Source organism: Meleagris gallopavo, chromosome 2 (genome assembly GCF_905368555.1).
Source record: "Meleagris gallopavo chromosome 2, MGAL_WU_HG_1.1, whole genome shotgun sequence".
NCBI classification, from domain to species: domain Eukaryota; kingdom Metazoa; phylum Chordata; class Aves; order Galliformes; family Phasianidae; genus Meleagris; species Meleagris gallopavo.
Genome location: NC_139405.1, coordinates 101,007,145 through 101,035,045, shown reverse-complemented (window position 1 = coordinate 101,035,045; position 27,901 = coordinate 101,007,145). Strand labels below are relative to the sequence as shown.

At 43.4% G+C, this 27,901-nt stretch overlaps 1 protein-coding gene across 1 annotated transcript in view; it reads left to right on the top strand.

The window, feature by feature from the left end:
- The window catches only part of HS1BP3 (HCLS1 binding protein 3), a 43,489-nt gene extending 39,608 nt beyond the window's left edge, over positions 1-3,881 (top strand). Inside the window, exon 7 of the mRNA XM_003204532.5 lies at positions 2,106-3,881. Coding sequence (XP_003204580.2) covers positions 2,106-2,334 — 229 coding nt within the window. The 3' untranslated portion in view covers positions 2,335-3,881. The remainder of the gene's footprint in view (positions 1-2,105) is intronic.
- Positions 3,882-27,901: the final 24,020 nt, after the last annotated feature.

The following is a 27,901-nucleotide window of genomic DNA, read 5'->3' as shown; positions in this document are numbered from 1 at the left end:
AGTGCACCACTAGAGCTCATAGTGCAGAGTTCTGGGACAGTGTGTGTGCTCTGTCCATGAGTTTGTTTGATTAGGTATTTCCTAGATGTATCTATTAGTGTCCAGGCAGTTGATTTTACAAGGTGGTTTAAGCTGACCATATTTGGTTTTATTTGACAGTTACAGAAAGCTCTGACTTTGAGAAAGCTGTTAGAAACAGCAAACATCCAGCTCATCCTCCCTGCTGGGAACACTGTGCCACCTCCTGATGTGCTGTAAGCGAGAGGGGGGGCTGCACAGGTACAGCAGTCTCCTTTCCCATTTAAGGTTCACTTGACAAGACTTTCTTATCCTCACAAGTCCTGCAAGAATGAACAAAGTAAAACTACTCAAAGGCAACTTTAACTGAGAAGAAAATTGAAGTCTTGTTAGAGTAACTCCTGTACCTTAATTTTATTTATGTAGTTCATATCCTGTTGGGCTGCCCTATCTTAGGCTGTGGCAGAAGGAGTTTTACTGCAGGCACTGTTACAGCTTTTTAATGGGCTGTTTCAGTTGATGCTGAAGTTTGGTAAAAACAGTTCTTGTATCAATGCTTGTAAACAATTAAGCAGCTAGATCGTTTTACTGCTTTAGACACTGCAGTCTAAAGCATCGAGTAAGCATATCCCACTAGAGCTGGAGTCTGGCATGGAGATGCTGTCACATTACAAACCTGGTCCCTCATGTATGTTTTTGCTTGCACTTCTTACAGTTAAGCTTTCTTTAGTTCTTTGTTTAGTTTTTATATGGTGCAATAGAGGTAGAGCCTTTTGCAAATCTTATATTTTGTAAGCATATATGAGGTATGCATTTTATCAGGGGTTTCACTTCTGTAGCCAGTCATTACAGAGCTGATTATCTGCATGGATTACCATTTGGGTTTTGACTGCGTAACAGTGATTGATCAGTAAAGCCTTTGGGAAATTAACAACTGTGTTTACTCCAGATGGCATTTTGTTTGACCACTGTGCTCAGCGTACCAAAACAAGAGGCTGTTTGGATTCAGAGCAAAAGTGTTAAGACTTCTCCAGCTATGTTAATTTTTACTTGGAATCACAGAATCATAGAATGGCCTGGGTTGAAAAGGACCACAATGATCATCTAGTTTCAACCCCCTGCTATGTGCAGGGTTGCCAACCACCAGACCAGGCTGCCCAGAGCCACATCCAGCCTGGCCTTGAATGCCTCCAGGGATGGGGCATCCACAGCCTCCTTGGGCAACCTGTTCCAGTGTGTCACCACCCTCTGTATGAAAAACTTCCTTCTAATATCTAGCCTAAACCTCCCCTGTCTTAGTTTAAAACATTCCCCCTTGTCATCTTTTCACCACATCTTTACATTCACATCTTTTCATTCATATCTTTTTGAAGTACATCTCTGTACTTCCTCTTTCAGAGATATGGTGTATCACGCCTTACTTTCTTTCCTTCACATATCTACTTCCCAAAGGTAAGGTAGCCATCTCTTGGAGTCACGCCACTGTCTGTTGTAAGGGCGCTCTCAAATTCTTTAACGGCTGCAATGAGAGCAGAGTTGGGTGCACACAGCATGCTGTGCCTTTGATAAGGTCAAACAATAGAGATAGAAATCAATCTTAACTGTTCCAGATATTCTGGTTCTGTCACTACGAAACTGTGAAAAATAGTCACCAAAAAAGAATTGTTGTACACAGTCACAGATTGCAAAACTCCCTCCATTTCTTGGAATCAGATATGAATGCAGTTCTTCTAAAGCCATTATGTTTTCCAGTTTCTCGTGACTGAGCGTGTCTGTCTTGGGGAAGGGAAAGAGGAAAGCAAAGCAGCAGATGAAAATGTTTACATTCCCACAAAAACTTTCAGCTCTTGGAAAAGCAAGCTATCCTGTAACAAATCAAAAGCGCTTTTTTTTTTTTTCCAAAACTAATGTCACATTCTTCTTATTCTCATAATTTCAATTTGTTTTTAGGTTGAAATCATGCTGTAAAATAAATTAGTTTACGTGATGAGTTGAAAAATCATAAAAAAGCCCTGCAAAGAAGAAGCAGTTTCAAAATTCCAAAGCTGAGTCACTGAGGAGTTTCTGGTGTTTTCTTTTCATTCCAGAGTTGAAGATGATTTAGAAAAACTCTTGAAATTAACTTCCAAACCAAAACCTAAGGTACCACCAAAACCACCATTGCCTCAGAAGACAGCAGTTTTCCCCAGAAACACGAATTCATCTCCACTGGCAAAGCCAAAGGAAGACAAAATTCAGACAATGAATGAAGTGGACATTCTCCAGTATATCCAGGAAAACGAATCCATCAATGACCAAGATACAAGTCTTTTTTAAATAGATCTGTTTTTAATATGTAACCAGTACCTTCTTGGCCCAAATTCCTTGTGAGCTCAAATGACAGTATCTGGAATCGGCCAGATCTCCTTATTGCCACTGTGCTCTTTTGTGTACCACAATTCAGAGAGCACCAAATTTAGCTAACAAAGACTCAACGTGATGTTTTCGAAACAGTGCAGTTGTAGTACAATGTTGCCTTAGACTTTCAGGGCTTTAGAGAGTATGGACAAGGGCACAGCACTACAGATTATGCCACTGCTATTTTCGTATCAGCATAACAAAATTTTGTCCAGCTTAATCCAGACTGTGCAATTGTATTGCACAAATGGCGAGTACGAACAATACCCAACAAATGGTAAGGGAGGACAGGATGCTTTTCCTGTCATTTTAGGCATTTCAGCTCACTGGAAAGGTAATGTTGATTTTTTCCTGTGCATTTTTATAGTAGCCTTTTCCTCCTCGTCTGGCATTTCAGTAATTTATAACCAGTAACTATTAAGTATGGTTAGCAGTTCCTCTCTAGTTCAGAGAAATACTGAAATCCCAGCTAAACCTGACTGTTCTGCTGCCTCTGTTGCATAAATGCCAGCCTAGAGGAGAACTTGTAGGAGGGCAGACAGTAGACACTAAGCATCTCTGACCCCTGGGGGAGATAGCAAATGGCTGAAGATGGCTAAGGGTGCAGCTCCAAACATACACATAAATTGCAGCATGTAGGAGATTTGGATGCTGTGAGACTCTTCTGAACCTACACAAGATACATAAGGAATATATATTTTTTTTTCCCAGACATGTCTTCCTGGATTTCTGCTGTACTTAGCAAAAGGAAAGAGCTTTCTGCAGGAGTTGATTCAATGCAGGTGTCCTAATAGATGAATTCTGACTTGGTGTCTGGAGTCACTCTCTCTCTTTTCCTTCCTTTCTCCCATGAGTTCAAGCAGGATCCATAGTGATTAATTCCACTGCATTAGAATTATTAAATATTTCATACATCATTAAATATTTCATCAACAGTGATATGTTCCTTACTGTGGCAATCTTTGTAAAGGGAGGACAAGCTTGGGATTATCCAAAATAAAAACATAGAAAGACAAAGTACTGGAGAAAATTTAATGTGCAGGAAAAGTAAGAAAAGCATGTTAGAATTGGAGTTCCATACTACTCTTCCCCACCTCAAGCACTCTGGTTGAAAGGCTGAATTTACACCCATTGTGGGTTGATATGTTGTCAGATGGAGATTCCTGAACTCATTCCACATGTGTCATATCTGAATGTAAAGGCAAACTGCCCAGAGGGAAAATGTTAATATATTTAAGCCACATCTCTATCCCCAAATTTGCCTTTATAATATAGAACAAAGTTAATAGAAAGCATTTTTTATATATATATATAAAAAATAAATGAAATTATCTCTTTTATTATTCCCTTTTTTAAGCCAATGGAAAATATAATAGTATTTTAGTTTGATGGAACAAGTACAGTGTAACCATTGCCTATGTAAAATATGTTTCAGTACAATAAAAAAAATCTGCTAATGTGCAGAAGTTACTGTTATTGTTGTTCTCTAGGTTGTGCAAAAGCAGCAGATCAGAGTTAAAGGATGGATTCCGTGGAATTGAATTGCAAGCTGAGCTAAAACCGTGTGTAAGTAAGTATGAAACCAGGAATGTAACTATGCTTCTATTTCCTTTCAGAGCAGCTAATGGTAAGACTATATATGGGCAAAGGAAGTACCTGATCCTGTCCTCACAGTGTCCTGATGCAATTAGGAAGCTTGTTTATCCCATTCTGCAGATGGAGAACAAAGGCACAAAGGAAAGAACAAAAGACTTGCCAGAGACATTGGAGAGAGTAGCAGGGGACTGAAGTCAGGACAGCCTTCCTGTTGCACAGCCTGGTGTCATGAGCCAACTACTGCATATTTAACTGAATGCTGAAGAATCTTCATCTCCACTTGATGAAGCACTATGCAGGAAACTGATTGTATTTCTGTATGTTTGGCCTGCAGCCTGGCACTTGACCTGAAAACTGCTAAAGCTGCCATATGAATGGTCATGAATTTAACAATCAGCAGACTGAGTGAAGATCTTCACCCCTAGTGAAGGTTCAACACAGGAAAATTATTAAGATTTTTTCTAATAAGTAGCAAAATAATAGAATGCAGACCTGGAAGGGGTCTGTGAAGACCAGTTTGTCCTGCCTAAAGCCAGAATGTCTGGCCTGTGTCCCACTGGTAGCAACTCCTACTGTTGTGGACAGGGTGTTATTGGTGTGAGGTTGCTGCTGCAAAGTTTGGCAGGTGCCAGAGCTGAAAAAGGTGACTGAACATAGGCAGACTGAAGAGATCTTTGAGCATGGCCAGTGAATTTTTCTTGCAGTGGCTGTAATTATGCCTGTGTGTTCTCTCTCATAGGCCTTTCTCTAACCTGCCTCTAAAAGTGTGGCTGGGCAGAGTGCTGGAGATGTCGTAGCCTCCATGGGGTTTCTATTATAGTTCTTGGCCATCCTATTTGAAATCTTTTCTCGCTGTCCGATATAACTGTTCCTTACGACAACTTAAATTTGTAATTTCTAATTCTCAACAGCACAGAAGAGAACAAAGTATGCATCTTGGTCTGTTTTCTACACTGAACATTCACCCAGTGAGGGAGGCAGCAAGCCAGGTCAGGACATCACTACAATACCAGCTTCCATGCCTCAGTGTGTCCTGGCTAAGTATTGTCATCTCACACTGGATTTAGAATTGCTACATACCAATTTGCCAGCATCCCACACCCTTTCCTTAATACTTGTGTGGTGCCACAGTCTGCAGCCTTTGTTCCAGATGGGATTATATTTTGCTTTCACCTTTCCTCATGGCAGTGGTATCTGTCAGCCTGCCACCACCTCCAAGAAATGGCTCACGCTTTTGCAAAGCAGTGGGAGGGCAGATATTATGCATGAGTGTTATAACCATGGGAACGTTCCCAGTAATAGTGATGAAACAGCAGTATAGCAATATCCATTTAACCTGAGCAAGGAATATTTGGTTCTCAACCCTTCCCTAAATTGTCAAATTACCCAACCAACACAGGGAAGGAAGAGCTGTTAATTGTCTCCTGTGGTAGATTTTTAAGATGATTTCAAGGTCTGTTTTACTTCAGAAAAATCTCTCTTTTCTATCAAGGAACTGATGTAAAAGGATCCTTCATAAATCCCAGTGTTACGCATTTGTTTTACAATGCAAATGTCTAGCTCCAGTAATATTTATAGGCACTTAGAGGTGAGTTATAGTCTTTGAATAAATTATATATAATGAATCATTATTATACAGGAGAAGAATGCCAGGCAAACGCAGCTCAGAAAAATTGAACATATTATTTGAAATGACATTGGGAAACCACACAACATACTTTGCATCCTGCCAGACCAGAGCTTTTCTTTCGCATGCATCACTCCCAGTAGCAGCTATTTTATTAGACTTCTCTTGACAACTCTAGAAATTCAATTACGGACTCTGGTGTAGTTCTTGGCTGACAGGCATCACCTTTTGACATTAATAACAGCTAGCTCATCAGAAGATCTGGAAAGCAGTAGAGTTAAATTTAAACCCTTACAAAAGATATTTTCTTTGGTAATTAGAACTTATAATGGATATCTCTGTTGCTCTAGAAGCTTCTGCTTGTTTTGCGTAACCTTCTGCTTGTTGTATGGTACAGCACTAATAACATGGAACTCTATATACATCACTATTTGGGTCACAGTTAAAATGCTGATTTCACTAATTTGGGTGTTTCACAGATGAATGGTGGATCATCTGTTCATATTAGTTCTGTGCTACATTTTTAGTAAAGCTAATTCACACACAGTATTTAAGATCTAGCTCAGGCAGTGGCAATTTTGGCTGGATCTGAAGAAATATATTAATTGAAACTGATACTTCTGCATTGTAGCTGAGCTTGCTACACTGGAGTACATAAGGCAGCCTGTAATTTAAGGTCAGGAAAACACAGCACACTCATGGGGCACTTAGGCATTAGCTAATGAAAAGAGACTGTAAATGACCAATCCCTGTGGTTGTTAGATTTAATACAGAGTACAGAAAAAGCATTTTTCTCTTAGATTTGTGTCAGTAATCTCATCAGGGATTCCTGACTATTTGGGCATGTGCATGTGTGTACACGGACATGTGTCAACCACATTTCCCATCAATCACTATGTGCTCTTAATTGTGACAGTTCAAACCCCTATGTCATGAAGAGGGAAGGATTCTACTGTGACTTGTTATCTATTTTCTTATTCTACATCTCAACAGCAACATCTGGACTGAGTGTACTCAGTTACTTTCCATATTGCACCAGTTCTTTGGTTCATTCTTAAACCCCCAATCCAATTTTTCAGCCCTTACTGTATTTCTGATCTTCCTTGTAACCCTTCTACATTCTATTGTTATGAAACTATTTGAACCCAATGAGAAGTTAAAGTGAAGGAAAATCACGTGCCCATATTTCCGAACAGCCGTTTGTAGAATACATCTCTGAGAGTAAAAATAATAGCAGTGAAAGTTAATGATGACAAATTAATAGTAAGTATTGCAATGGGAGTCCAGATATAAATGAAGCTGCTTAAAGGATTGATTAGTCATAGATATTTGGAGACTAAATTTGATTCATACGAGGATGTCGTGGATGCTAAAAATTTATATGGAGTCAAGGAGATACAGCTAGACTCATGAAAGAGGAATCTATCAGAGTTTGTTAAAGACGCCTCTTACAGTCTGGGAAGTCCTTGAGCTACAAGTAGCTGGAAGGAGAATATTCAACAAACAAATATTTTCATACTTCCACGCAGTCATCTGCTTTTGGCTGTAGTGAAGAATACCATACTGATCTAATCCTTGTACTGAGTCACTCAGTGAGGATATGGTGACGTAAAGAACAGAACAGATCTTCAGTGCTTGGTGCTTCCCTGCACCCTGAATAAGATCTGCCCACTGGCTGTATAACAGCAAGGTCATTTTTATTTACTGTTACTCAGGAGAGATTCACAAAGTCAGTAGAAATTCTTATTTGCAGTATAGATTTTTTTAAAAAACCACTCTTGACATGTGTTATATCTGCAGTGAGCAGTAGAAGTCTCATTGGTATCAGAGGAAGACTTCAACCGTTCCTTGGTGCTCCTTCAGATGCCACCTTAAAAGATAAGATTAGTAGATACCCTAATTTGCCTAGGAAGTCAAAAGTAAAAGATATCTCAAGGATGAGTAGGGAACAAACGTCATCAAAAACTCAGCAAAGTTCAGTGGAATAAGCCCTAAATAGGCCACTGATATTAGAACAGAATCACAGAGGTTGGAAGGGGCTTCTGGATCTCATCTAGTCCAGCCCCCTCCTAAAGGAGCTTCCCTACAGTAGGTTATCCTATGCTCCTTTTCACTGAGGTGCTCAGGAACCTCAGAGTTTGAAACCATCACCATAAACAAAGACTGACACCTGCTGCACTAAGAGCCACCATTGTTTGTACAAGTATACTGTTTTTCCAATACCTAGGAATCATAATATCACATTTGGGTGTTTGGAACTGTTATATACATGGGGTAGCACTGTGGTGATAGTGTCACATTAATGTGGGAATTTCAGTCACCCAGCCAAATCAGGATGATTTATGACACCACTGTTCAAGCCTGGTTGTTATGGAGAGCATCACTGAGGGTGTGAGAAATGTGGAAGAAGACATCTGCCTGGTCTATATGCAGTGCTCGGAGCTTTTCCCTTCCCCTGAAGGACCAGAGCTGTAATGATCTCTTTAATGGTCCTTTGGTGAGATGAGTCCCATGGTTTTTCAAATGCACATAAAAGCAAACAAAATAAAATTACTAAATTCCTGGGGTAATTACTGAAAACTTGTTTCTCTGCTAATTTCTCTGTGCTTTTTAAGTTTGTCCAGGGGATTTGTGCTAATGATCCCAAGCATCTCCGACTGTTTGGCTTGTGGTAATAATTTAAGGCCACTGATTTCACCTCGGAGAAGCATATAGAAATGGTTCAGTAACAGAGTCTGGGTATGTTAACAAGCTCTTCCTGTGATCAAAAATAATCATTTCTTTACCTTAAATGCTGAGAGTCCCAGCTACCCAGCGCTTTCCCCCCTTATGCAATCAAATCTGCAGGCTACAATGATTTACTTTCCTGCCTATGCCTTCCTGTGCCTTGACCTTTAATAGCTCGCATATTTAATCTTGTGTGCGGTCCCCCAGAGGAATTTCTTGTGTCCAGAACTGCTGGCTAATTATAGTTCTAATGCCTTACCTGAAAAGAAAACATATTTCTATATGGAATGATGTGGTAAATTCATTTTTATCATGGGGAATGAAAAAGAAATATGGGCCTGTCTTCATCGGTGGCTCAGTGTAGCACGGGGGGCACTTCCACTGCTAATCTTCTGATTTCCATTTCCCACGTGTAGGTCCCACCAGAGATGCAATAGAGCAATCTGGACTCTTTGGCCCCAAGGACCCAACTAGCAGTAAAAATATCTTCCCCAAATGTATACATGAGGGCAGTGGGTGGTCACCAATTGCTATTTTGCTTTGCAAACCTCTCCTGTTGCATGCTGACTGTGTGTTTGGTGGTAAATTGAGCCCCAGATCCATCAAAGGCTTCACCTTCCGCCTTTGCAGGAAGAGGCTGTACTGCTGTAAGCAGAGAGGGAGGGGTAAAATCACAAGGAGCTTCAGGTGTCCCCTGCTGTGCTGGTGTAGATTTCACAAAATCCCTTCAGATGCCCTTAATATAACAGCTTAGTGGTGCTGTCTCTGCTCTCCATCTTACAACATACAAATTTCCGTATGCGAAATTGTCCACAATGAGACAGGAGACCGTCCCAAGCCTGGCTCAATGCTGCTTCCTCCTATTTCCAGGTTGGCAACATGCAGACTGGGTTGAATCAGGCAGTGGGCTCTTTGTGTGGCTGTGCCCAGAGCAACAGTTTTGCCTGAGACAGGTGAGCAACAAGGCTCTTCTGAACAGTACTGCGCTTGCCAGATTAACCGGCTCCAATTTTCCCATGTTTGCAAGGTACACATTTGCACACTCAGTTCTGCAGAGCAGTTACGAGTGGACCCATTTCCTTTCAGGGCAGTCATTACCAGATTGACTGCCATCACCTTTAAGGTACTGACCTGTAGTGTCTCGTGCAGTAATTAGTGAGAATGAAACCTGTATCGTCTGCATTTAGCATGATTTTTTAAATCCTTTTATGTTGCTCTTTCTTTTTTATTTTTCCTTTTAACTGTTTCCTTTTCTCTTTAGCCCACCTGAGCTGCACTTAGCTGGCTGGGTGTTCAGCGTGTGCTACTGGCAAAGACCTGTTGCCTGCCCGGGCTCTTCCAGAGCAATTTCATTAACCTCCATTTCAAGGAAACAATATTCATTTGTTTCAGACACCTCATCAGGCACCGAGATCAAAGCGATTGGAGTCATTTATAAGCTCTGTGTTTCTGTCTGATAATAGATATGTATGCAATACATATGACAAGATGGAAAAACTATAGAGGGTTATTTATCTTCCCACAGTAAACGTGGGACTCTGCAGCAGAGCCAGCCAAAAAATTTGTCTGGTTTCCTATCTTGGGTATGAACCTTGAGGCTAAACTAAAAATGCTAAACAAACAAAACAGTCTCGTGGATTAAGGGATTTTCATATTTGTTTTTACTTTTTTTTTTTTTCTGTTTTTGTGGAATGCATAAGGATAACTTGAAATACTAACATACACACATAAAAAAGCCTATCTTTCCCCTGTATTGTTAGAAATTTAGGAAGATGTTCTGACTGTGGAATAGCCAGAGAGCTGGTAATATCAAGTTGCACCAGGGGAGTTTCAGGTTGGATATTAGGAAAAACTTCTTCTCTGGAAGAATGGACAGGCACTCTCACAGGCTGCCCAGGGAGGTGGAGGAGTCACCATCCCTGGAGGTGTTAAAGAAACACGGAGATGTGGCACTGAGGGACGTGGTGTAGTGGGCAATATTGGTGGTAGGTGGATGGTTGGACTGGAGGTCTTTTCCAACCTATGATTCTGTGATAAAGCATAGAAAACAATCAATAGGACAGGATATTGTAGAATTGCTGTTTCATTTTAAAATGTCTAACAATGTTTGTGACAAAAACATTTGCTGGGATTGCTAATGGATTTTCCCAACACTAAGGGTGTGAGAATCTGAGTTTCCTCCCATTTTTTCCAATAAAATATAAGAAGGAAATGAACAACCTTTACAAATAAATGAGGAAAAGCTTAACTGTTTTCTTTATTATGTCAGCAAAACAAGCCCAAACTCCAAATTCCTTTAAAAGTCACCTTCCTCTTCCATGTCCAGTCTCGAATTTCTGGCACAGCCACAGTCAGTGGGAATAAAGCATTTGCTGGATTTGGATCAGAATGCCATAAGACAGAGCTTCTAAAAAAGAAACTTTCTTTCAAGATTGCTGTTGACTTGTCCCAGCAGAAACCTGAGGTGCCTTCAAAGGCACAACAGATAGAAAGGATTAAACACTAGTACTAGCTACTGCAATTTGCTAAAAATGAAAACAGGTAGTAGGTACCTAATCCCAATTTTGGAGGCTTTTTGTGGCCTCCCAAAATCAGGGCTGCTATCTTAACAGGAAAACATTGCTGCTCCTTCAGTGTGGGCATGGATGTAACCGGGCCTAAAATGGAAATAGCGTCAGCAACAGCAGACTCGAAGTTGAATATTCCGAATGTCCTGACAGCATTCCCAATTCTTAGAAACATGGTTGAAATGCTGGCAGTGAGCAATTATATGCTCTTCCTGGCAAGTGAAAGCAACGTCAGTGACTCAGTGCAGAAGCTTTTGGATCACTGAGGCATGGCGGGTTGAGAACAATGGGGCTTTCTGCCCCTGGCACCGTGTTAGCGGTGTGGCAGGGGATTTGTAGAAATGAGACATAGGGGTATGAATAAAAAACTTTACTTCCTGGGATCTGTTTTGTTTTTAGCTGTTGGAAGCCTCCTGTTATTGTTTCCTTATCAATTATATGTCATAAGCGAGAAGGTCATCCCATTTGGCACCTGGTTAAACCAGTAGGAATACAACTGCCATTAGTGTGAAGTGGCAGGCTATTCCTGCTGCAGATAAACATGTCCAGCCATCTCCTTCATGGGAGATGAGTTTTAGTTCCTTAACCTTTGTCAGATTTTAATTGGGATAACATTGGACGTGCTCAGTTATTTGGCTCAGTACAAAGTCCCATCAGTCTTCAGATGAGGAATTAGAACATTCTTCTTTCGGGCTGAATAGAGCTCTGTAGAAGAGAAGGCCTTACAATCCCATGCCTTCAAAGAGGGGTTAGGAAATCAGTGTAGAAAACACTTGGATGTTAGAGCTGTGCCTTTTGCTTTATTAATTAGAAGCAGACAAGTAAAACTCAAGTCTTCACAAGGTTATCTGTGTGACAGAAGGCATTAAGTGGATATTAGGAAATATTTCAGAAGTGGTGATGCATTGACACAGGCTGCCCAGGGAGGTGAGGGAGTCACCATCCCTGGAGGCGTTCAAGAAAAGGGTAAATGTCACACTGAGTTTGTGACATATTGAGAGCAGTCACAGGCAGGGGCTGCTGGTTAGACTTAGGTGATCTTAGTGGGCTTTCCAACCTTAATGAAGCTGTGATTCTATATAGTGTGTGTGCTGCCAGAACTACAACACTATGGCAGCTGTGTGAATTTTCCTCTGAGTGTGCCCTAGTGACTGTGCCCACAAGCAGCCAGCCCATGCTCACCCCGCATTTCTCCTTAAGCCCTGCACGGGAATGGGCTGAGCAAGGCTTTCTCTGTGAGCTGCTCGATTCCAGTTCCAAAGGGGCTGTAGTGCCAGCAGCAGATCTGCTTGGAGCAGGGCGTGCAAGAAGGAGGTTGGGCCAAGCAGACATGAGGTGCCTATGTTTAAGCACCTGAACAGGAAAGGTGGAGCTGTATATCAGAGCAAGAAGCTGCAACCCTTTTTTACTCAACAGAAACAACTGGTACTTCTGGGCTGCTGCTTCTGACAGTCATCTAATGTGGGGCGAGACAAAATACCCTCTGGAAGTGCTTGTTGGCCTCCAGGAGGGAACCATGGCCAGTGAGCTCAGCTGCAGGCTGTGGGCTTCTATACTTAGGTGAGATGGATCCTGCCCAAGGAGGCCCCATGGCCAGGCTGGGCCCCTCCTGTAAGAAGGGCAGGCCGTGGCCTGCAGCTGCTGGGAGGGATTCCAGGCTGGGCTGATGGGCTGGAGCCACGCCATGAGCATTATTTTGGGCCTGCAAATGTGTTTCAGGTCATTTGTTAGCAGGCAAGCCAGCCAACATTGTGCTGGCAGCGAGTACATGGAGAGGTTTGTGGCCAAGGCAGGGAAAATGGAGTGCTGGGTATTTGCCCTAGGTGGGACTTGTATCACCAGAACTCTGTCCTATGTGCTGTGTGCTCATCTCACATCAAAAGTGCATTTTCACAAGAATTCTTAGAAAAGCAGTTCATACACGCAGGTGCTGGGAAGGCTGTAGTTGGAAATGCTGAGGTGTTGAGCTTGTCTTTAGGGAAATCTGAAGGCTGCAGAAAATACCTCCGTTTCAAATTGATGCAAAAAGGGCAAAATCTCAAGCAGACAAACCAAAACTAAAGACCAAAGCCATAAAATAAAACATTGGCCATTTATTTTGAAAAGCGGAAGTTCACTCAGGAAAAATGATTCAGTTTCCATCAAGTTTAATTTTGGGCTGTTAAAATAGTACAGTGAAGCAATTTCCTGGTCTACTCCAGACCTCAGCTGCCTGAGGCAGGGATGTGCTCATAGGGATGTTATTGCCAGCCCCATTTCAGCACAGAATAGGGAGCCAGGTGCCATCTCACAGAATCACAGAATCGTAGGGGTCAGAAGGGACTTCCAGAGACCATCGAGTCCAACCCCCCTGCCAAAGCAGGTTCCCTACACCAGTCCTCAGGACTTACACAAAGAGATGTAGCCCTAAGTAGAAGAGCAGAAGGCTCCTAGGCCTTTGTCTTGTTGTGAATTTGCACTGCTGCATTTACACCTAAGAAATAAACACCACTCTGACATCTCTCTGCAAACAGGTTGTTGGAAAGAGATGCCCCTATCTATTTCATTTCTCCAAAGTGTTCTTCTTTATTTTGCAAATTATTTGGTGTCACCCTGTGCAGCCAAAGATAGGAGCTATTTATCTCCTGCAATGGTGCAACATTTAATTAACAAGTTATCCTAAGGGCCCTACACCCACAGAAAATCTTGGATGCGTAAAATTAAGATCTTGCATTTCTGTACTATGTGCCATGGTACAGAATCTCCAGGCTCTCTGCAAGCAGTGCTTAAGCTCATTTTGCCCAAAAGAGCACAAAGAGCCCTTCATGCCTCCTGCCACACCAAAATGGATCTAGCCTGATGCAGACACATGGTTCCTCAGAAGACAAAACCTCTCAGTCCTCCTAGAGAAGTGCAGAACAGCAGAGATTTCAGCAGGGTGCTCTGATCTCCTTTGGATGCTTCTTCTCTTGCCTCCAAGGGAGCTGGAGGCAATTCCATATCAGCACTGCAGGACTGAGGCACCAAACACTACAACAGGCATATGCCTCCAGCCAGGCTGTTCCAGCTAGGACAGGAGTTATGCCCAGCAGAAAATGCAGAGGGAGCCCTTGGCCTTTCTTCCATTTTCACATGCCTGCAAAGAAACCCAGCCCAATATGTCCTGAAACACTGCCTTAAGCAACCAAGTCAAATCAGTGCAACACGCTCTTGGCATCAGCATCGTGATCTTGCCTTCCAAATGAGAATGGAGATTTGGAAATCATTTAGCTGAGTTTGTTGTTGAAGAGCATGTGTCACCCTCCAGATCACTCTAGGGCCTGTGTGGGTTCCACATTAGCCAACCTCCCAGCCCCACAGCAGCTATATCCTGCTGCCCCAAGGGGTGAGAGATTTGCTTGGAAATGTAGTGCTTCTGCAAATCTGCACTCTGTGACAAGGAAGGGGAAATCTGGGAGGTAGGTGCTGAAAGCAAAGGAGGCTGTGTGATGTGTTTGGAGTGGTATTGGTGAGAAGTGTGTTTGGGGGTTACCTTGGACTGCTTTGGGTGAAGGCCTTTCAGCAGTGTGCTTCAGGGCAGTTCATTCATCCAGAGACTTCATTAACTGCACTGGGACCATTCCTGGATATGAACTGAAGTAGTAAGTGGGGAGAATAGAGAGATTCCCTTCAAAAGCTTACACTTGATCCCAGGCAAAACACTTTGGTAAATGCACCCAGGTTTCAGCCTCTGCTGACTCCATTCGGGAGGCACATAGGAACATGGGCTTGCACGTTTCAGCTTTGTAAGCTGTATGAGAAAGATAATATTTTGATGCTTGAGAGCACCCGTCAACACCAACAGAGTGCCACCAGGGAAGTGACGCAGCTAGAAAAAAGCAAAACCCAAGCACTTCTTCTGTCACTGGGTGCCCCTGCTCTTCCCCACAGCTTTTAAGGCTGATGAGCCATGGGTGCTGCCTTGGAGTTTTTTCGTCTGCTGCAGCAACCACGAGTTCCTCATCCTTTTCTTCATTCTTCCCTTCCCCCTCCTTCCCTTCCCATCCGCACAACAGGGCTGGAAGAAGCAGAGTCATTTACTGCTTGGCAGTAATTTCTCCCCTCTGCCTCATTTAAACCTAATTCACTATGCTGAAGTGTTCTGGAGTTTGATATTCCCTGTAAACATAAACATCTCCTAATGATTTCATGTCTGTATGTGCAGAAAAGTAAATATTCAATGGGCTATGGAGTGTGTGCAAATGAATATGTCTCCATGATCCAGACATGACTGTATGTATCTGATTTCAGTCCCCTCTCAGAGGAAGGAGAGGTTGTGTACTTTACACTAGCTGTCCCCTGAAGCTGGATTCACCTCAAGTCTCCTCACTCCCAAGCAGTACTCATCATTCATGCCTTCTTTCCTTCCCTCTATCCCAGCGAACAGGAAATACATCAGCATTCACAGGAGAAACTTCTGTATCCCTGTCCAAGGTCTCAGGGCTGTGAAGCATGGATGGAAAATCACTGATCTAAATGTCAGCAACTGAGCAGCCTGCAGACATCAGGTGTACCAGGATTAGGCAGCTGATGAGGTTTCAAAGGTTGAACTCTGAAGTTGCATCATTCAAATGGCATGTGAAAAGTCTAAGAGTCACTCAAGTCTTTTGGGGCGTCATAGTCAACTAAGATTCTGAATTTTATACCCATCTATCTGTCTGTCTATTTCGCTGTCTGTCTGTCTGTCTGTCTGTCTATCTATCTGTCTATCTATCTATCTATCTATCTATCTATCTATCTATCTATCTCTTTCATTCTTTGGAGCAGGGCCTCCAAAGCCAACTTGACAAATTGTTGATCTGTAGTTGAATGTGTGTGTGTGACCCAGCTCCCCATTGGTTTCCGTCATTCAATGAGGAAAGCCTGACAGTGCCCTGGGGTCTGGGAACAGGCAATGCAGGGGAGAAGAGAAGGAGCCTTACACGTTTCCAACACTTTCTCATCTCATTCTTTTCTATATCTTTATAAAAGTGGTGCTGCAATGCACCATGCAGATTGTGTTGAAGCAGAGCAGACTGATAAACAGGAAGAAAGCTTAACATTCCCAAATGCCCTAAAAAGCTGCACAGGCTCCATTTCCCAAGAAAGAAAATCCGTTTGTGTAGGGCTGAGCCTTTGGGATTGTGCGGCAGATTTTCCTGCTTAAGGACAGCAAGGCCTTACATTGGTTTGTTTTGTATCTGATCAGTGGGCTTTTTTGCTCTTTTCGGTATGTAAATTGCTCCATCCTTTTAAAGGCTGTTCTGCCTATGGTCTAAGCAGCTCAGGGTGTCTCCTGCAAAACCCTGAGAGTACAAAGCAGAGCCACTTCTCCCTTTAATATCACTTCTTATGATAACATCTGTAATAAGTCACCTAATTCCTCTCATTAGAAAAAGAAGAGCAAATATATATTGACAACCCAAAGGAAGCGATGACAGGAGCCAAAAGGAAGCCATGCTCTGCTTTAGGCACACTGGAATTTCCAGCAATAAGTGACAAAACACCCAGTGGCTGGGGATCAGTGATAAGCAAGGTCAGTGGGCAATATGGCATTGGAGGTGAGGCCTTGCTGAAAGTGGCCAACTCTGGTGCTGCCTTCTTGCCTTCTCTTGTTTAGCACACATGCACAAGAACTGGTGCACCAAGACCTGCCTGCTCCCCTTCTGACACCAGCTTGACTTCCTGGAAAAATAAATAAAGCAAATGGGACAGAAGCTTTTTGAGAACCTGAAATTTGTCATAGCTTTTGAAGAAAATATCCGTGGATATTCTGATCTTAAAGGGATTATGGTGGAGTTTTTGTATCTCAAACAATTATTTGGCATTGCTTTCACTAAATCAGAGAGGAGAGATTGGCATTTAATTTAATTCAAGCATTTGGTGGTGAATTTAAGACCAAAGAGACAGATCTGTATCTCTGTTCCCAGATTTTCTCCAGTGTTGAAATGTTTTTCCTTTACAGACACTGGGAAAAGCCAGAGTCCAGGCCCTGCAATCCATGTGGATAGATACAACACTGATGTGATCTGTGGCATTATGCAATTAAATGGCAAGGAACGATTTACTGGATATTACTACTGTTCATTTGCTCCTGTAGCCAACCTCCTCTTTCTCACAGAAACAGCTAGCGATAGAGAATCTAATCATTTCTGAAGTGTTTCCCTGTCCGTCAGGATAAAACCGCTGGGTTGAAAGGTTAGATGAAAAGAGTCAGGAAATTGCCTCAATAAGCTGAAACTTCTGTTGATATTGAAACCTTTCAGAAACGTTTCCTGCATTCTGCCAATTTTCTTCCTAATCTGAGTAACACTTCTACTAGGATTTAAAAGAGAAATGTCATGCTGACAGTGATGGGGTCTCTCCAGAAGCTAAGAGAGTCCGCCTGCTTGCTGCTTGCTGACTCTAATCCATGGCTTTGTGCAGGGCTGTGCTCCAGGCCAAGCCAGACCCTAGAGATTATTTACCTCTGCCCTCTCCATCCGGTAGGAATTGCTTATCCTGAAGCCACATGGAACAGGCTGCTCAAGGACGTGATGGATTCACTGTCCATGGAGTCTTTCAAGAAACGTGGAGATGTGTCACTTAGGGATGTGGTATAGTGAACATACTGATGATGGGTCTGCAGTTGAACCAGATGATCTTAATGGTCTTTTCCAACCTTAATGATTCTGTGATTCTATGTCCTATTCTTGGCCAGCCTTCACTCCCTGCTGGTGCATGGCTACCTTTGGGTAAAGTTAGAATTCTCCTCACAGAAACAGGGACAGCACACTTGATCTGCATGCGCACTAGGAGGGTAAAGACATCATTACTTTGACATAATATGGGGCTGTAAGTTTATTGGAGATAATGCTGTGAATGGGGAGCCACTCTGTCCACATCTCAGATTTAGAGGAGAGGGCTGCTGATGGTAGTTGGAAGGAGTTTGCACTTCAGTTGTTTTTGCCTATGAAATTGTGTGTTGTTCCTAGTGTCTACAGTAAAATTGCTTTTTTCCCTGTGTAGACTTTTATTCCTTTCAGCTGCAGGTTTCACCTGGGCTCGTGGTACGCCTTGTTTATGGCAAAGAACTCCCTTTTTGTGGCCACAGCCAGTCTGACCCTTTGTCAAAAGCATTTATCATATCTGATCTTGGATTTACCCGTGCATAACCTCAACAACACCAACAGTAGAATGGCAGGACTGAAAAAAAACAGGAGACTGCACTGACACTCCTGTGTGAAAAGACCTCTGCATGGTCAGAGCCTTGCATCATCAGCCTTGCATGTTTGAGCACACATGTCCCTGAGCAAATGAAGCCAAAAGACATCTAGAGCTCTTTCAGCAAATTTATTGAATCTGCTAAGGGCAAGGTGGCTTCTGGAGCACTATGGCTTTGGTTGGAATGCCTCCAGATTCAAATATGTCTTTGGTTGGAATGCCTCTAGGTTCAAATGCAAAAGCTTTGGGATGGGATACCTGGTGGTGGATCAGCCAATGCCTGGGTAGCTGTGCTCAGCTATGCAGCCGCCAGCAGAGCAGAGGCAAGGCAGAGGACTGCACTGCTGGCTTCTTGAATTCCTACTTGCTTGGCCTTAAGCTCCCTTTGCAACAGGATGGGCGTCTCTCCTCCTGGCAGACACTCTGTTCTCTCACAGTGGGAAAGGAGGGCAATGTCAAGCCCATTTTTCCTTTTAGAAATACAGTGTGAAAGAGTTCCCCTGCAGAAGACAGATTAAAAATAACCCTGTGAACAGCTAATGTGCTCATCCATACAGAGCTGCCTCCCCCTCCATTGCTGTCTTGTGCATATCTGCGGTCTGTGACCTCAAGGGGACTGCAAAGTGAGTGACAGATTTATGTTCATTAGGGGAACATCCGTTGTCAGAGATATGCCGGGGTTTAAGCTCTTCATCTCACTAACTTCAAAACTTCTGCAATCTTGTAGGAAAGTCGTCTGGATCTAGCAAACCTCCTGCTCACAGACCATAGTGACCATAGTGACCATATGATGCTGTTCAGTCTCACAAAAGGGAGAGGCACTGGCTAATAAATGTAAATAAAGATTGATTTGTGCAGGCAATGTTAAATAAAGCTCCATGTCCTTTTTTTAGACACACTTTCTCCTGTTGGCATACTTCAGCAGGTCTGGTTGCCTTCTCTTGGAGATTGTCATATCAGCAATGAAATATCTTCTATGCTTCCCTTCTGGGTTGGTGAAATCTCAGCCTCTGTTGAGGAAAGTCTGACAATACTGTACAGCTCAGGAGCAGGGTGAGAAGGTGCCTCCTGATGTGAGGGCAGTGCAAATCACTCCAGGCTCCTTTCAGCCTTCATCAGTGCTAACCTCTTCTTGCCATGGGCAGTGCTACTTCCAAAATTCTTCTGGCCTGAGACAAGTCCAAAACTTGTGTTCATGGACAGGTTTTAGCATGCAAACCTGCATTACTTGGTAGATGTGTTGAAAGGCAGAACATTGAGAAGGTAAGTTTTTGGATCCACAATATTCTTGGGGAGGAAAGAAGAGGTAGGTTAGCAAATGATCTGATCCTAGTCCATTAATATTGACAGGAACATCCCATACCTGATAATGAGCAGTTTCCGAGTCTGCTATGGACCCTATTTAATTGTGAGATAGGTAGAGAGTGCTCAGAAGTTCTTTGAAAAGCATCTTACAATTCTAATCATAGAGAAATGACTGCAGACATCCAGCACCAACACTGGCTGGCACAGGAGCACCGTGCCATTGTAGGAGTAGTCTGTGCTATGGGCTGGCTCCCAGACCTGGGGATGCTGGGAGCTCACTGGGCTGGGCCTGACACATGCCAGGACCAGCAAACACCTATGCAGCAGAGGGGGTAAAGTCATCGAATCGTAGAATCATAGACTGGCTTGGGTTGGAAAGGACCTCAAAAAACTAATTCCAATCCCCTGCCATGGTCAGTGTTGTCAACAACTAGATTGAGTATTAGATCAAGTTACCCAGTGCCCCATCCAGCCTGGCCTTGAACATCTCCCAGTCCTTCCGGTGCCCAGCCACCAAGTGCTGGGGCATTTGCTGGAACTCACAATGTGCAGTGAGCACACAGCAGTTCTCATAAGTGCTTTTTTTCCTGATATGCTACATGAGCATTCTATATTGACTCAGTCCCAAGGAAGATGCTTTCTAAATAAAAAAAATTCCTCAGCTAAACATGACTTCCCAAAGCATGTTAATAAAATATAAATGTGCTGACCATGACAAAAGATGACTGGCAAGGATACGTGGAACATTGTAAAACCATTTAGTGGCACGTGAGCTCTGAAGGAAAGATCTGTTTCCCGTTACACAGCCCGTTTCCCATAAATCTCAGCTTGAAGCATTTATTTCAATGAATGCCAACCAGGCTTGTATTTTTTCCGGTCTGGTTTTGAACAACAGATGACTAACAGGCCTAGCCTGGCTGCTAAGTGTGCAAAGAGCTCAATGTTGATGTGTTGCACCAGTGAAATTGACTTTTATGGAGTTGCCCCAGATTTACCCATGCTAAGAGGCTCCAACACATGATTGTAGACTGGCAAGTTATCACACAGCATCTCAGCAGCAGCAAGTGCCCAAGCGTGATCCAAGCCTCTGGCTCAGAGGTTAGCTTTGACATCATTTAGCTTGCAGCGAGAGAGGATACAGCTATTCCAAATTGCCTCATATCTCCTGAAGGCTGAAATGGTGATGCAGTCATCACATCTCATACTGCACATGGGAAAAAAACATGCCAGACCTTCTCTCTGGTGCAATATGCCTCCCATTTTGCGGAGCTCTTCATACCCATTCCATTGCTGTTGACTACTGATACCCGCCACCAAAAGCTGCATCCAACCCCAGTTGTGAATAAGGAATGGGATGTCCTCCACTGAAACCCTTGGGCCCTTGCAGAAGCAAATGGCTGTTCTAGGAGATGAGACCAAAGCCACAGATGGTTCTTGTGGGTAGATGGAGGAAAGCACTTTCACCTGCTTGTTTGACATCAGAGAGAAATCAGTAGCTGGTAAAGGGCTGCGCTGCCCATGGGCTTACACCCACAGCAAGGGCTCTATAAAACCTGCTTCTTGCTAATTGACCCCGCCCTGATGGTTTTCATACAGTGCCTCATCAGCTGTGATAGGTGAAACTGCATTGGCTGTGTGATGACCTGCCAGAGGCCTTTCGCATTGTACAAACACCCCATGCTGTTTCAAGAAACAGTCCTTTTTTTTAAACTGTAACCAATAGCAAAGGTACATTCAGGGTATCTTTTCACCTACATTAGGCAGTTGGTGCTGCAAGTTTGGATGCAAAGAGGAAACAGGAGAAGCAGCAAGGATAGCACGGAGGGCGAAATTCAGCTCCATGCAAGAAAGGAAACAATTGATAGAGAAACAATGAACTTTTGAATGTTACTGGCTATCAATTATTCAGAGGTTCCAGCAAAATAAAACATTTTAAAATATTACATGTTTCATTAAGGTTTTATGCATGGCCTTTTTTTGCAGCAGTCCCAAGTGTTTCATAAATTGTATTTATCTCTCTTCTAGTCTGCCCTTTTGTCTAAGTGAGGTCAGAGAGAGTGGAAGAGCGTTTTTGGCAAAGAGAAGATTTCAGTATGTCACATTTAATAGAAGGAATAAGTACACAAAATCCCAGGGTCTGTGAATGTCTTTGTGCAGGGGGACTAATTTGCATTGTTATTGGATAGGTTTCCCTAATGATCTTCTTTTCTTTGTTGTTCTTACTTCATTTACTGTGTAGATGTGTACTGAGGCATCTCCTCTGCCGAGTTGAGGCCTTAGTGCACAGACCAGCCACTGAGACTGCTGCAGGCTCAGTGTCATGAGAATCGTTAGGAGGTGGCAGTCATTGTAACATCTTATTCTGTCTCTGCACTCACAAAGCCAACATTGCCTGAGCAGAGGTGTGCCAGATGTTTTTTGTGAATGCATGGATGGAGTCAAAACACGGAAGTTTGGAGTCAAAATAATCCTCTCCCCAGTTCTTGAGGCACCTTTTATCTCTTAAGTATTTTCATATATCAAAGCATGATCTATGCCGGTAAGGTCAGGCCAGAAAAACCCTCTCTCATGTGACATCTCTTCAGCCATGATGCTGTTTTACCCAACCTTTGCAAAGGCTGGCTTATTTTCCCATAAAATAGAAGGAGTAAGTGCCTTGTAAGAAACCAAATGTCACTCCTGACTTCAAAGAAGGCAAGCAGTAGGACCTGGAGACCTGCAAGTCTGTCAGCCTCACATTGATCTCTGGGAAAGTGATGGAGCAGCTAATCCTCAAAACCACTTCCAGGCAAACGAAGGGCAAGAAAATCACCAGGTGAAATGAAGATGGATTCACCAAGGGGAAGTCATCCTTAACCATCTTGATGAAGTTCTACCATGAAATGACCACCCTGATGGATGAAGGGAGAGCAGTGGATATTGTCTATCTGGACTTCAGTAATGCCTTTGGCACTATCTTCCTTAAGATCTTTACAGACAAGCTGCTGACGTATGGGTTGGGTGGGCAGTCAGTGGGGCAGTGCATCTGTTACAACACCCGATTCCCCACAAAGCGTTTCTGTGCAATGACAGGGGGCTGAAGACACAACGGGAGCTGCAGTTTCCACTTTGTTTTGGCTATTGCAGCTCCCCACCTTTTGTTTTACCTGCACCCTCATTCAAGATGGAGAAGCTGCCTGTTACCACAGGCCTCTTCATGTCTGCTACCAGGTTCTGCCTGCCAACATGCACTCAAACCTTATGCAGTTTATAAGTCTAGCTATTTTCTCTGGAGGAAGGTGAGCAATTTGATTAATGCAGAATTCTGGCTTGCAGGAAAGCAGGCTCATTCACTAACAGATGAAGATTAATGCAGATTCTTTACCTTTCTCAAGACGTTATACTTGGCTGGCTTGACTCCTTGCAGAGATGCAGCCTGCATGTTTGAACAGGGAACAACTATTTTTCCAGGCCATTTGGCTGCTGCGGTGATGAGATCTCCTTTGTTGTCTGTACCACAATGGTGAATTTTCTTGTACCCATGCCAGTGCTGAAAGCTCAACAGATGAGGGTGCTGGGCAGGCTGACCCTGAAGAAGTACAGCAACACCAACACAGTGCTCTACAGAACCTTCTCTCCAGCTAAATTCAGAAAAGAAATAGCCACACAAGTTGACATTTTCCTAAATATTGAGACAAATGGTTTAAATCTAGCATTTGTCAGCAGCAGAATCTACACTGTAGTTTAAATGCAACCCCAAGCACCCTCTGACTCCTAACACTATGCCCTGTTTACATAGAGAGACAACCTAGAGTTAGCCATGAGTTAGAGGTGACATTGGGTGCTGTCTACATGGGGAAAACCTGAACCCAGGCCACCTGGGAGTACTGCTCCATCCATGTGATGTCAGCACAACACCATTAGAGCCTCTGGGATCAAGATGGAGGTAAGCAACTTGCACTCATATATTTGGAAAGAAGTAGTCTTAACACAGACTGAGTGCTAAAAATAAGTATACAATCCTAGCTGGTCACCTGAGCAGTACTGTAAGTTTTGTAAGTATCAACTCTTTGAAAGGGTGCAGGACAAGGGGACACTTGGACAAGGGGACATGGTTTTAACTGCAGGACAAGGGGAAATGGTTTTAAGCTGAGGGAGGGAAGATTTAGGTTGGATATCAGGGGGAAGTTCTTTACTATGAGAGTGGTGAGGTGCTGGAACAGCTGCCCAGAGAGGCTGTGGATGCCCCACCCTGGAGGTGTTCAAGGCCAGGTTGGATGGGGCCCTGGGCAGCCTGGTCTGGTATTAAATGTGGAGGTTGGTGGCCCTGCCTGTGGCAGGGGGTTGGAGTTTCATGATCCTTGAGGTTCCTTCCAACCCTGGCCATTCTGTGATTCTGTGATACTGGGCTCTCTAAGCAATCCACAATGATAAATAGGAATCTCCAGAGAGAGATTCAGCTTCCTTAAGAGAAATGTTGTTTTCTGTTTGTCTCCATTGACTCAATCTCATCTTCTCTGTCTTCCTAAGCATTTCTGCAGAGTTTAATTTTAGTTCAAGGTGGCTTTTAAGGTAAAATATCCATGCAAATTAGATTAGTTCCAGATCATTAGATCCCTTCCCAATTTCTGAACAAACACTGCCAACCATTTTTAGAAGTGCCAACACGTGATGAACAAACTGCTATTAGCCTTGCAGTTGCAGGCTTGTCTTCTGCTGAGATGCAAACAAGCAGCTAGAGGTACTCTGCAGCAGTTAATTAACATCATTTTGCAGATAATTTACACTAAAGAGAAGCATATCAACAGGTGTATTAATACCTGGGAATATAATTCCCAGTTTGAGAAAGTGGGAACTCAGAATTGGCATAAGCAAAGTGCCATCAATGAAACTCAAATGCAGTTTACACTGAGTTTTGGACCTAAATTCATAGTATAAGCAAATTTGGGCATGAGAGTTCTTTTCCAGGTGCCACATTATATCTATACTGCTTGCAGTTTACCTCACCCTCTTACAGTGAATCGAAAGAGATTCTCCTTAGCGTTCCTTTTAATGTTAATATATTTGTAGAGAAGTTTTTTGTTCTCATTTGCTACAGTGATCAGGTTGAGTTCAAGCTGGGCTTTTTTCTTGCTAATTTTCTCTCTTCACGTCCTGACAACTTCTTTGTACTCTCTCCAAGTTCCTCATCCCTCCTTCCACAGGAGGTAGATTGTCTTTTTCTCTTGGAGACTCAGGAAAAGCTCTCTGTTCATCCACTCTGGTCTCCTTCTCCACCAGCCCATCTTATGGCACAGGGGACAGCCTGCTCACCTGCTCCTGTGCCTTTAAGACTTCCTTCTTGAGGAGCAACCAGCCTTCCTGAACTCCTTTACTGTCCAAGACTGAATCCCAATGGACCCTCCCTACCAGTTCCTGAGCAATTCAAAGTCTGCCCTCCAGAAGGCAGCAGATTTGCTGTCTCATCTCCTGGCTCCACCAAGAATCAAGAACTCTACCATTTCAAGGTCACTCTATCCAAGGCAGCTCCTGACTTCCACATCTCCTACCAGTCCTTCTCTGTTTGTGAACAGCAGGTAGAGCAGGGCACCTCTCTTGGTAGGCTCTCTCGCCAGCTGCACCAGGAAGTTATCTTCCACACACCATAGAAACCTCCTAGACTGCTGCTTCTGCACCATATTGTATTTCTGGCATGTATCAGGGAAGTTGAATTCCCTCAGAAGGACAAGGGGTGGCGATCACAGCTTCTGTCAGCTGCTCATAGATCCCTTCACCTGTCTCATCATCCATGTTTAGTGGTCTATAACAGACCCCCACCAGGATGTCCACCTTGTCTCTCCCCTGATCCTTACTTGTAGAGACTCAACCTTGTCATTCTCAGCCCTGAGCTCAACAGCTTTGAAACATTCTCTAACATAGATAGTCATGCCACCCCCCTTCCTTCCTTGTCTGTCCTTTTTGGAGAGCTCATAGCCATCCATCGCAGCATTCCATTATTTCCGTTGTGGCAACTAAGTCACGGTTTGCCTGCCACATAATGGCCTTCAGCTCCTGCTGTTTGTTGCCCATGCTGTGTGCACTGGCATAGATGCACTTCAGCTGAGCCCCTTGCCTCGACCCCAACCCTGTTATTGTTCCCACAGGCTCATCTCTAGTGAGATCATGTGCTCACCCCTTCTTTCCTTCTTGGTGGAGGCAATCTTGAGGCCTGGGCTTGACCACCTCACCCAGACAAGCTCTTGGACTCTTGGGTGGACCTTCCACCACATCCTCACTTACCTCTCCCTCAAGACCAAGAGCCTAGATACTGTATGCTATATTCTACCGATGGATTTTCCTCTGTAATATATATATATTTTTTTTTAAGATACTTTAGGGAGTACCTCCTCACCACTCCACAGGGGCTATAGGGCCAATAGACAAGGTTCAGTGCTCAGGGTTGTGAATGATCGAGGCCTTCACAACTCCCCACATTCAGGAACAAACAGTAAGACAACATCTGGCTTGGCAGAGCTGTCCCCTTGGTGCACTTGGATATGGTTCATGAGGAGTTGGGAGCAGGGAAATCTCTTGGCAAGGCAGCTTGCAGTACATCTTCACTTATTTTGAGCGGTAATTAAATATATCCCAGGAACACACAGCCTTATCTGCCTAATTAGTTGCTATGCTGGTCTGTGCTTTGGATAGTTTCATATACACAGCAACTAAAACAAGGACCAAAGTCCCACTGTTAGAGTCCACTGAGAGCCAGCTGCCATGCTGCAGCATTGCCATTCACAGTCCCTGGGGCACAGAAATCTTGGTGATGGAGAGCTCAGGACATGGGGTCACATAAATCTGAGTGGTACAAAGGAAACTTGCCAGCTGAGTCTGACTGCTGTAACTAACCTGCAGTTCTTGACATTTACTATTCTTGGACAAAGCAGCCTGAAATGCTACATTTAAACCTTGGCTTTGAAAATCTTCTCCTTAAATCCAGACTCTGCTGAAGACAGCACATGTAACACAAAGGCACATGGGTGCTTGCCATTTTCCCACATGGCCCTATAGCTACTGCAAGAGCATGTGAAACGCAACGTCTTGTTTGCCAGAAACCTGGAAATTCAGTCTGGAAGGACTGAATTTTCTGGGGATTATTTGTGGAAAATGCCTCTAAACTCCAAGCACCATTTTGAAACCCCACGTGCAGAAATCCATGCTCCTTCCCAAAGTGGGGGACTGCTGTGCGGACAGGAGCAGGTCCCATAGTCCTGCCTGCAGGGCTGCAGAACAATGCTCCTTTCTGTGAGTGATCAGGTTGGTGCCTTTGCAAGCTCCAGTTATTTCTGATTTGCATTTGGCATGGATAACAGCGTGTTGCCCTTTGCTTCTAAGCTTGTTTAGCAGTAAGGGTTTTCATCTTACTGAGCTCTTTCTAATGAAATACTGTTATTTTTGAGCCAGATCCTGGCTGACATGAAAGCAGTTTGATTTCAGCTATTAATGTGGCAAATGAGGGAGAAGAGGGTAAAGGCACTTCCATATCACCGACCTGACTATGGTCTCACTCCACCTTCCATCTTCAGCTGCTGCAGCAGTTTCCCCTAAGCATAAGAATCTAATGGTTATGGGATTGTTAGCCTCAAACACAAGGAAGTGGTGACCAAAGGCAAAGGAAACTCTTATCCCAGAAGGACGCAGCTTGACTGTGAGGAGGAGGGAAGGATCTCCACTCAACTTTACAGCCTAAAAAAGTAATGAGTCTGAGAAGGGCCAGAAAATCTTTTGGTCCTTACAGTCCAGCAAGAGATAGAAAAGCAAAAGGGCAATAGGAATTGGACAAACCCCGCTTCTTTCTATGAGATGAACAATCTCAAGCAGTAGGCTGGGTCAGCAAATCCCAATACCAACTGGTTTATGCCTCATCCTGGCAACAAACCCCACCAATGCCAACCAGCAAATATCCCATAACCACTCCACGGAAAATCACTTTAATAACCATACAACTTTGGTCAAATCCAGCCTGTACTATACTTTGCTGGGAATACAATTAAACCAGAACGCCAATTAACCTATAAATGTTTTTTTCTGGATCTTGAAAAACACAGAATATTGTGTAGGAACACAAGCAGTTGTTATTAAAAACAATCTGGTCCACATTCCTCCCACACAGCCAACATTTTTTCCCAAAAGTACATAGTACTCAGTATGCTATTACTACAAAATGAGGAAGTTTCCTTAGAGCAAACTTCCTTAGTTCACTTACAGCCATGCTGCTCTGGTCCCCGTATGAAAGACAACATGATTTAAACTAGTGAGAAGTCATAAACACAAGTTGCATTTTCTATGAAAGGCTGTGTGCATTCCAAACAACTTTTAAGATCTCTTCTAACAGTAATTTTTAGTAGGAACTTTGTCACACTGAGATTAAAGGATTAGAATATAAAAAGAGTTTCTAGACAAGCCCAAAAACTTACAAAAAAGGAAGAAACTTCTAAGAAGAAGA